An 11,092-nucleotide genomic window follows, 5' to 3' on the forward strand; every position below is an offset into this window, starting at 1 on the left:
GTTGAAAATAGGCTTGTATTTCTCTTGAGTTGGGAGTTGTCCAAATTTCAGTAGAAGTGCTGTGTTTCTTATTCTCTGATGTATAAGCCTGCTGTGACACTGGCCATTAATAACTACAACACTACAAGACAATAAAGGTTAGGTTACGGTAGGCTGATGCATAGAAAAAGATACCTATATATAACTCGTTAGGAATAATCCAAAATTAATTTCCATTTATTATTAAGGTAGCATTGGGAAACCTTGTTGAAATGAAGACCTGTGAAAAGACTCTTGTTTAATCAAGTCCAAATAAAGAGGCTTAATGCTCAAATCTTTAGTAAATCCTTAGAAGAAGAACAGACTATGATGAAAGAATAAGTGCCCCAAGCGAGCAAGCATCAAGTCAAATTAAAATGAAGCTCTTTAATAGATCAATGATCCAAGTGCAGAAAGGAGGTGAGAATAAAGTATATTACAGCCGACAACGAAGATGTGAAAAGGGCTATTATATGGAGCTCCAAGCTCAGGAGGCTGAACAACAGCACGCCAAAATAGAATAAACGCATAATTAAGGTGATGACCTGAGTCCTGGAATTACATCCACTGGCTCCACGTTTGCATGCGGTGAATCAGTTCTCCTCGTAAACTCGTGAGGTTTTGGAGTTTATTAGCAATCGTGGAAACAGTAGCATAAAATGTGACCAGGCTCACGCTTGATTTAGAATAAATTAAAGTGAATTAGCTAAATTACATTAAATAGTAAATTACAATAAATTAAGTTAATTAGGTCTCTGTAGGAAGGGCCACATTCTTTCTTATGAATGCACATGCAACCCCCATGTCTCTACAGGGGGGCGGGAATACCTGCTCCATCTTCATCCAGGGAAATGCCTTACTTTAAGGATATGTATAGTTTCAGTGTTAACCATCTCTTTAAGCACTTTGCTGGATCAAGGCTTTACGGCTTGCCTGTACCACCTTGATGCTCACATTGCCTTCAGCAGCTACTGCCCCAGTATTATATAAAGAAAAGCGAAGAATGCAGCGGGTTCGGTGAAAAAAAGCTTCTCCAAGCTTTTACCAGGCTGAGCATGGAAACCAGAATCCCTGTTTCGGGCCACTGTGTCATCCCTCCTGTTCACTCTGACGTGGAGCTGCGTCGCCCTGCTGTGATTTCTGAGCTCTGGCCCTACAGGTCCCTTCGCAGGCGTCACTGCTGCCACATCCGTGTCCTTTACACAAGTCCTCGAGGACTTCCAATGAGGAGCCTTCTGCAGCTTCTCAGCAAAATAGGCAGCCTCGTGCCCAAATGTCAAAATTCCCAGATACTTTATTAGAAATTCCCAGATACTTTATTAGGAAGGTAAAAGTTGATTGATGCTTTTGACAGCTTTGCAAATGACTGCAATGTCAGCAATTAGGGGCTGGTTTTGCCTTTCAGGCTGTCTGCTTGTTTCTGTTGGAGAGACTGCTCCACCCTCACAGCTGTTCCTGAATTACTGACTTATTTTTAGTACTTACTAAATAACATCTTTTTGACAGGATCAGTCATTCTTGCCTCACTGCCTATATCCTAAGGTGATAAGATTGCAGCATTTGAAGTCAGGAATAAATTTTCCTATGACATATTGACAGGTAATTGATGTTTTGAGTATGAATTGCATTTATGTAGCGTGTGGGTATAGTCCACATGAAGATCCAGGGCTCGCAGCACTGAGACACGGTCCTGTCCAGTGTATATTTATATTCTGCAAACCTTATTTTGAATGTTATTTATTCATACAGGAAACCCCGTTGAACTTCATGGGACTATTCCTAAGAGTGGAAGTAACTCAATATAAAGTTTGCGTATTCAAACTCAGCTTATATATGTCACCCTAATTGTAAAAGTACAGCCTGGCTTTAATAGTCTATGCCTATCTGTCCCTGAGCTCTAAAACTGAACCACCAACAACACAGGAGATGAAAAGCAAGGAAGAGTCAGATCTGTGCTGCAACTACCACTGCTTCTGTGGCATTGTGCTTTTCTCGCTACGATAAAAAAACTGCAGCTGCTTTTATCACACCACCTCTGTCACACGTCAAGTACTGCTAAGAACCCGGGCCACTTTCGGCAGTTGTATAATCACTGGCCTTTCTTTAGGTCGATATTCAGCAGTTGCTGGATTGCTTATTTATAACTAGACAATTAGGCAGGGAGCGCCATATATCTGCCACTGCTGCCAATTTAAATAATGGAAAGGGGAAGCAGGCGGGCAGGAATTGCAGAACAGCATTGACGTTTCTGCACACCCATTTTACTATGGACACTAGTTTCATGTAAGACTATCGGCCCACATTGCTTTTTAATGAGTCGCTATGTGAATGTTTGGTTTTGTTAATGTTTGGTCACTATTCTTACCAAATAATTTGTATCAGTCAAAAAAAAGCCAAAGCTGTTGGTCTGCAGAACCTGTGCCTTTTGAATATTTGGGATCTTTCTCAAGGAATAAACAATCACTGTGTTGCTAAGATTTTTTTTTTTTTTGTTTATTTTTATCCCCGTTTAGTAAAATGTTCGTTGAACAGTATGTTAAAATGAACTTCATCCTTTACACTGCGAGACTTCAAACAGCAAGCAAGGCTGGGATCAGTTGCAGCCATATGCACAGAGGAGAATTTGTGCATTAACATGTGAATTGATGTGGAGAATCAATTAATGTGGGTTTGGCTTTACTGGCATTAATTTCTAATTGGGTCCTTTTGTCCTTAAGGTAAACTTATACCAGAGCACAGGTCACTGCAAATAATGCAGATTATGCTTGTATCATTTAGGAATATCATTTAGGAATATAATTTACAGAATGTATATAGAATGTGTTTAGTAAAATGTTCGTTGAACAGTATGTTAAAATGAACTTCATCCTTTACACTGCGAGACTTCAAACAGCAAGCAAGGCTGGGATCAGTTGCAGCCATATGCACAGAGGAGAATTTGTGCATTAACATGTGAATTGATGTGGAGAATCAATTAATGTGGGTTTGGCTTTACTGGCATTAATTTCTAATTGGGTCCTTTTGTCCTTAAGGTAAACTTATACCAGAGCACAGGTCACTGCAAATAATGCAGATTATGCTTGTATCATTTAGGAATATCATTTAGGAATATAATTTACAGAATGTATATAGAATGTATAGAATTTATAGAAGTTCTCAATGGACTCCAGCGTTTTCAGTCCCTCTGAAGCTGTTGGGATGATAAGATACTTACTGCCTTCTCTTCCTAGCTATCACTTTCTGCAGATCTTGAGTCTGTTCCAAAAACACCAGTTCGTCCCAGCTGGGCCACTCACCAGTCAACCGGGAACCTGCCCTCCAAAGCAGCAGCAAAGACCCTAGCCCAGAGCTCCCAGTGGAACGCCGGGATACGACCAGCACCTGTTCGAGCTCCAGTGCCAAAGCCACGTGAAAGAGGAAAGAAAGACTTCACAAGGACGAACAGCAGGTCTCCGTGTTAGTATGCTGCCCCGTCGCAGGTGGAGGCTGTTGTAGAGAGTGCCAATACCCAAATTTAGTGCGCAGAGGGAAGGAAATGGTGCTGGCAGTATAGTTCTGTAGGCGAAGGAGAAGGCAGTCATTCTGGATGGTGGGAACCCAGATGACAGTGATTTGCTGCATCAAAAGAGAACATATGGCCAAAGACGTCACATCTAGCGCTCGCTAGATCCACCTGTCTGTCACGACTGTCATCTTGGTATTGAACACTGGCATGGGCTTCACATGGGTTTAACTCACTAATACGCGATGGCAGAGCAAGAGAGCTCGGATCAGAAGTGACAGGGGGCTCAGTCCAAAGTCCATGGACTCTGCCAGGTCCTGGATAGATGCCAGGAGGAGCTGCTATGGTTGGGTTGGAATCAGAGCATTCAGCAAATTACAGGAGAAAGCAATCAACTCCAGGGAGACAACAGCTGAGAAAGCAGCTGATCTGTGAATGCCTTCCAAAAATAAGGAGGCAGACTGACATGATCAAAAACAATTTTGTGCCATTTCAGTCTAGGGTTGGCTTGGGCAGCTATTCATGAAGACCTCACCTCTTGATATACCCAGCACCTCCTGAAGGTCTTCGGTGTCTGCAGCTGGCTGGGAAAGTATGGGATATCTTTCAGAAGCACACAACGTTTGTGCAGACTTTGGTGAAAGTCCTATTAGGTCACAAGCGGGCTGTCCACATAAGGATTACCGTTTGTGACCCCTGATGATTTTTAATAGGACAAGAAAGGTAGGGGATAAAGAACCTGGAATGAACAAAGGAAAAGAGGCTTCTGATGTGATACCGTTAGGATTTTCAAAGAGAACACAGGGGTAGGGTGAGGGGAGCTCCTACAGGGCAGCGACTACCCAGTAATTATTGATGATCCCATCTGGAAAGGAGATAATGGAGCATGTGGAGACCTCCAGTATCCCTTTGGATCTCCCTAGCATCTAGTGGTTTTAGCAAGTGCATAGGCTAACCCACGTGAGGAGGACCCACAGTGCAAACGAGCGATCACAAATCCTTCTGTGGGAGATGAAAGAAAGAATCCAAATGCAGATGAAGGATGATACATAGGGGAGAGCACTGGAATGAGTAAGATGGAAAACACACGAAGACTGCTTCACGTAGGAAGCGGTACATAAATGCATCCCGGTCATAAAAGCCAAGAGAGGAGAGCATCAAGATTAGGCTAGAAGGTTACAGTGCCGCACCTTGCTAACGCAATACAAGGTTTCTATAAAATAGGACCCTCATGCTGAAGTCACATTGCCTGGACAGAGCCTTAGGAAGGTTGTTCGCTGGACCGGGGCCAAGTCATGAAGAGTTAAGGGTAGGCTCCAGGCCTTGGCTGTGTTATTGGTTGTTCCAGTCAATCAAGGGAATTCCGCTGGTCTGGCAGCAGTGTTGTGGCCTCCCGGGAATGTGGCACTCGGCTCCGACTGCTGCCGTCCCTCCGGGAGGCACTGGGAATGGGAAGAAGGTGTTTCTTAAGTCTCTGAACTTCTGTGAACCAATCTGCAACTGCTGTTGAGGTGCGGTTTAGCGTTCGCAAAGAGGATGTGCGGGATGGAGTAAGGGGAGCTCCTGCAGGGAAGTGCCCACCCGGTGATTATTGATGGTTCCACATGGGTGGAGGAGAGTGGCGCATGCAGGGACGTGCGGTGTCCTGTCTGAGCTCTGCTGCAGTCACTGTCTTCTACATGATAAGAAATTTAAAATCTGTGCACGAGGAAAGTGCTAGGGAGAGTGGGGAAGCGAGCTACCTACAAACACCATGGCTGTAGTATAAAAACTACCAAGGTAAATTATCCCTAAGGGATTGCATTTGGATTTGGGGCAATTTGCAAGGCAAAACTGTATTTTTTTTGGATCAGAGAGAGACAAATCCTATCTTAATTCCTTCAGTGACCTCTCCTGGACCTTTGTGATCTCTGCCAGGCTTTTCCCAAGATAAACTTACCAACTTTAGATAGTGCTCCAGCTGGGCTTTACCAGGGCACGTTTGCAGATTGTCAGAAAGGTGGGCAGGAAAAGTGAAGATGTTTTGATTCATGATTATGTTCTCTATAATGAGATGATGAATGGAAACCGTCTTTCCATTCAATCCAGATTTGTAAAGGTACTTGAGGTATTAAATGCCACCAAAATCCCAAGGATTGGCTGAGTACCTAAATATGTTTAGAATCTGAATTCTCTGACTAAATTAATCTGTCTGATTCTTACATTATTTCTCTTTCATCTAGCATCTCCACTGTTTGAGGCTCAGCCCTGGCACATCCCTCCATCTAGCCAAGGATCGGACACAGACTAAGGGAGGATCCAGAGTATCTTTCATCCCAGCAGAACAGAAATTTATCTGCCTGGCACTGGGGAAAGAACAGCAATGTTACCCGAGTCACAGGCTGTGCTCGGTGAAGAATACCTGCTTTTGAGTCCTTCATAAGGACCCAGCTTCATTTTATGTCAACTGTTGCTTGAAAAGACTTTCTTCATCGACCTCACCACACAATGCAAAGAAATGGGCATGGAGGTCCTGCGTCTGTTCTCACTTAGGCTGTCCAAAAGAAATCTTAACTGCCTTGTAGCCCGTTTAGATAGAAAGGTGCTGGAGCAACGGCTTTATACTTTTTTTTTGAAGTACCGTACTTGGTGCAATGACTCCTGCCGGCCTTTGGGATCTCCAGGTGGGATCTCCCATTTCCAAACTGGAGCACAGTCTAAGTCAGTTTTCCTGTTGTGCTTCTCAGCCTGGTTTCCTGTCGCTGCTGCTCTCGAGCTGGTGCTACATTCTCTTTTTCTTCTGGGTATGTCGTCTCTGCAGAGTTCACCTAGGGTTTTGACCGTGGAGACATTGATCTTGGAGGTCTCTTCCAACCTTAACGATTCTATGATTCTATGATTCTACACTTGCGCAGATCCTTGCTAGAGCTGCTGGACCTCATGTGAGCTTGCCTGTGTGTCACTCGGACATCTTGGGGCATATCCCACGGCCTGAGCTGCTCTTCACTGCTTTGCCAGTGAATTACAGAAGTTGTCTGTCTCTGTGGGCACCGAGGGGATTGTGGAACACAAGGGAGGACTTACCAGCCACCTGAGTGATGGAAACTGTCCCCTCCCTACAAAGTGAGTGGTTTACCATCAATGTTAATGCGATCCCTCAGCTGTAACCTACAGCCCCTGCCAAACCAGCTAGGCTGTGAAGAAAGCACCACAGCGTTCAAGGGAAAAGCCTTTAATATGTGGGAGAAAGGAGGCTCAGGGAAAATGCTTCAGGAAAAACCTAGTTAGGGCTGTACTGAAGACAGAATTTCCTTCTCGTGTTAAACAAGGCAACTCCAGCTTTTCAATCCTGTTAGCGAGAAGGAAATCAAATCCTACACTCTGGATTACAGCATTGCACATGGCTCTGTGTGGGGAGCCGGCACTAGTCTATTTATTTCAGAGAATATAAATCATGGGCTCCTTTTTGTCTTGTCCGCAATTAAGGAAATATCCAGTAAATGTAACGAATAGCAGTTTTTAAGGATAAGGGGACTGAATGCACAGCAACTGGAACTCATTGCCTTATCATATCCCAGAGTGAGAGAGCTGGGATAAAACTGAACCTTTCCACATGTTAGGAAGAGTCACAGCACGCCCATGAATTCTCAACATTTATAAACAAGAAATCACGTTTCAGAGAAAATGCCAACTACTGATCGACAAGGATTAGGAGAAGACTTCTGCTCTGTGAGCAGATTATTCTGCACTGTGTCACTTGAGGGTTTCAAGTTTTTTGGCACGAGAGACATTGACCGTTGTCAAGATCAGGGACCGGGCACGACGCACCATGGAACTTACCTGAAGGGAGAGCATCCAGCAGGAGACTCTGCCCGTTGGGGTACTTGGTCGAGTGCCATGTGAATTCCAGCTCCGAATCAATGATTAGGTAACTCAGTGCATCTCGCTCTCCCAGACATTGTTCCTTCATTTATCTAGTTGCCCTGGATGCTTGGAAGGGGGAGTTCATCTCAACCAACACGATGGCCTAAGAGGTAGTTAAGTCTAAGCTGGTCACCTCTCAAGCGATCAGCTGAAATAGGAACTTGCAGATGGCAATCATCTCATATATCTTAGGATCTGTTGATTATGCAAGAGACCAGACTGACTAATTTTGACTAAGAAAGCTAACTTTTGAGCATTTAAAGTGAGGTGGGGTAAATCCCATCCAAAACATTCATCGGCATCGTTCCCCAGAATTGCAAATCTCTCCTCACAAGCCTTTTCCCTCGGGAAACCAAGTTAAACTGCTTGCTTCACCGGTGTTTCCTTGGCTTCTTAAGTCCAAACTGTTGCTCCAGCTTTTTTTTTGTCTCCGTTAGGCAGCGTGTAGCTTCTTGTGACAGCAATTCAGCGCTAGGCCCGTGTTACAAACAGCAAACGGCTACGCAAGGAAATGATGTAACCCTGCAGCAATGGTTTTTCTTTTCTCATCAGCGAGCATGCTCGCCGGAAACGTAAAGTTCCCAAGGTCTGACTGGTCTTGGAGCCGAGTGCTCAGGCATTACTGCAGACAGTGTGCCCTTGCTGCAGCAGATCGTGCATCTTAAGTGCTCACTATACATTTTAAGGCTTAGCCCTTCTCTGATTTATAAAGTTTTTGCATTTATGATGCTGTAAAATAACTAACAGTAATGTCCAGGAACGTACCAAGCCAAGTAGACTATCCTTGAAGTAATGGCAGACCTACATAACGCCTCGATGTAACTCCTACCGATTATGTTGTTAGAATAAAAACGTATGAACTTACAACATACTTTACGATCATTCCTGAGGTCGCAAAATGGGTCAGAATCTGAAAATGGAGAGAAAAGACACAGATAAGACAGAGTCTCCATCACCTGCCTCTGCCACTGAGCTGCTGGCTGGCCTCAGGCAAGCCGTATTGCCGTCTGCGCCCCGGGCTGCTGATCTGCAGAGGCCGATGGTTATTTACCCACCTTTATAGCATGCTTCCAGATATGCAGAAATTGCTAAACAAGTACAGAGGAAGGTTGTTATGCCTTCACCCTTCCTTGTAGATGCGCGTTTCCCTGCACTGCTCGGCATTTCCAGATCCTGCACAACTCTCATTAGCCACAGCCTTTGACTGAAGAACTGAAAGTACCTTTTAAACCCCGGAGGCCAATGAATCAGCACTGCTGCATCTGAATTCCACCAGTACAAGCAAGATCAGAATGTGAGCCCTAGGCTACAGCCCTGCTCAGATGTGGGGAACAAACCCAAACATGCCAGCCGCCCTCTTACCCAAGCTTTACCATCCGTTTCTGCCCAAAACTCCACCTGCGTTTCCCCGGTGTTCCTTGCCGGGAGCAATGGCACAGTTTGGTACTGTAGTTTGGCTTTGTAGCCAAAATGAAGTTTTCCTAATTATTGCTCTTCTGCGCTAAAGAAACAAAAACTTGGAAAAAGGAACACATGTAACTGAGGTTGATGGGAGTAGCAGGTAGGAGCAGGGTTGGATTAAAACTGAGGAGTTTTGGAAACGTCCAACTTGTGTGGCGAGATGGAAGATGAGTGAAGGCGAGCTGCTGCCAGGGAAGTAAGAGCATTCGGAGAGCAAAGTCTCAGCAGCGACGGTAGGGTTATCACAGGTTAAAGGACGGTTACCGAAGAGCACGGAGACCTTGCGGCAAAGGGAAAGCAGCTAATGATAATAGCTAAGCGCAAGAGAAAAAGTTGCTGTAATAAGTGGATGAAGCTGATAACGAATGGAGAGCACAGCTCAGCTCCTGTCAGGGAGGGCTGAGGAGATGAGGAGGCAGTGACATGGTCCGTGGGGTTGTGTTTAAGGGTGTGTGGATTAAGGGGAGGGAGGGGGCTATGGGAATTGGCTTGAAATCAGTCACCTTGTCCCTGCTGGCATGCCCTCGGACTGATGGCCTGTCCCATGCTCTGTGCCATCCCCAACAACATGCAAAGACACCCTCCAGATGGATGCTGCGTAGTGGGTGCACCGCCAAATAATTCAGGGGAAGGAATTGCTTTCATACCCCGGCCAGCCCAAAGCAGGACACGGCTAGACACACAAACAACCCCTGACTGCATGGTCGCGTCTGAAATGTCCCTTGCTGCACAGCAGCTGCTGCAGTAGGTTTGAGAAAGGTGATGGCAGGAGACGCATGTCTGGATAGATGCTTTGTAGCTGTTCGCACAGCTATCCTGATCACAGCCACTCTCCAAACCACTGGTAATTGCTGGTTGGCACAGGATGCTTGGGAGACCCCCGGGGAGGTAAAATCACGGGTATAGACAGGTCCAGACATTGCAGGACACTCCCTACATCCTGTAGGAAGGAAACTGAATTCAGCTCTCTAAAAAGCCCCGAAGGCAGGAGAGAGGTAGCAACGGGAGCAGATGGTCTCAACCTGTGTTTGCAACCTGTTCCATCCTGGGATCTTGCTTTGTGTAGGCAGGATGCCGCCAAATCTGCCCAGCAAGTTGGGGGAGGCAGGACGGTCTCACAACACGTGCACACACGCATGCACCCTCCTACAAGCTGCCTGCCAGGCTGCGCGCGCTGACCTCCGGCGCCAGAGCAGGCTCCGGTTGCTTTATAATCCAACCCGCGCAGCGGCAACAGCCGACCCGCGCCTCCTTCCACGTGCCCCCTTCCCTCCCTGCACACCCTGCTGGCCCTTCAGTCCCCAGGCGCACACCGGCCGTCAGCGTGATGCCAGAAATCTTCAGGTCAGCCCTCCAGATCGGGAGGTTTTCAAAGAAAGGCTTTTACCAGCCCGCAAGTCACAAGAGCAGGTCACTTGGCCATCGCCAGCATCTCTCTTCACTTTTTCCTGTCATTTGGTGTTTTTTTTTCTTCTTGGTGGCCTGTTTTTCCTTGCTGCCTGTTCTCTCCTCTGCAGCCCTGTTTTCTCGTCCGGGCAGCCTCTCCCCTCAGCTCACTGCTAGGTTCACGTTACTCACAAAGAGGTCCACCAGAATCTACTGGTTGACCAGGGTGTCACCAGCAAGGAGAAGAGAGAGCTGGCGGCACCAGCCAGGCTCTGGCCAACAGCAACAAACCAACCAAAGCAGGTAGTTCCCCATGCGGGATGTAATTCAGCCGTGGCACTCCCTGCCCGGAGAGAAGCTGTAGATGTTGAAGCTCATGTGGGCTCTAGAAGTTACTGGAGATTCACGGAAGGATCTCGAGCTCATTTCGTAGGGGCGTAGGAGAGTTTGGGCTGGAAGGGACCGCAGGAGGCCTCTGGTCCAACCTCCTGCTCTAGGCAGGGTCAGCTCTGGGACCAGCCCCGGCTGCTGAGGGCTTTACCCACTGGGGTCTTCAAATCCTCCAAAGGAGGAGACGACACAACCGCTATGGGCAACCCACTCTGACACCTGGCTGGCCTGGCGACGAAGGAGGTTCTCCTTACGCCCAGTTCGAACCCCTCTCCTTAAAACTTAGGCCCGTTGCCTCCCACCCTCCACACGGCTACACGGCTGTGAAGACGTAACCTCCTCGGAGGGACCGGGGGCTGCTGCCAGGGCCCCCCCGAAGCCCTCGCCCTCAGCCTCTCCCCGCAGGGAGCCCCTCAAACACCCCCGTTCCCC

General features: G+C 46.8%; 1 protein-coding gene across 1 annotated transcript in view; it reads left to right on the top strand.

Moving 5' to 3' along the window:
- FBXO16 (F-box protein 16) overlaps positions 1-5,810 on the top strand; it is a 34,163-nt gene extending 28,353 nt beyond the window's left edge. Inside the window, exons 7-8 of the mRNA XM_009319721.1 lie at positions 3,249-3,474; positions 5,743-5,810. Of these exons, the coding sequence (XP_009317996.1) occupies positions 3,249-3,474; positions 5,743-5,810 (294 nt within the window). The remainder of the gene's footprint in view (positions 1-3,248; positions 3,475-5,742) is intronic.
- Positions 5,811-11,092: the final 5,282 nt, after the last annotated feature.

The sequence above is a fragment of the Pygoscelis adeliae genome, unplaced genomic scaffold (assembly GCF_000699105.1).
Source record: "Pygoscelis adeliae isolate BGI_AS28 unplaced genomic scaffold, ASM69910v1 Scaffold121, whole genome shotgun sequence".
Lineage (NCBI taxonomy): Eukaryota > Metazoa > Chordata > Aves > Sphenisciformes > Spheniscidae > Pygoscelis > Pygoscelis adeliae.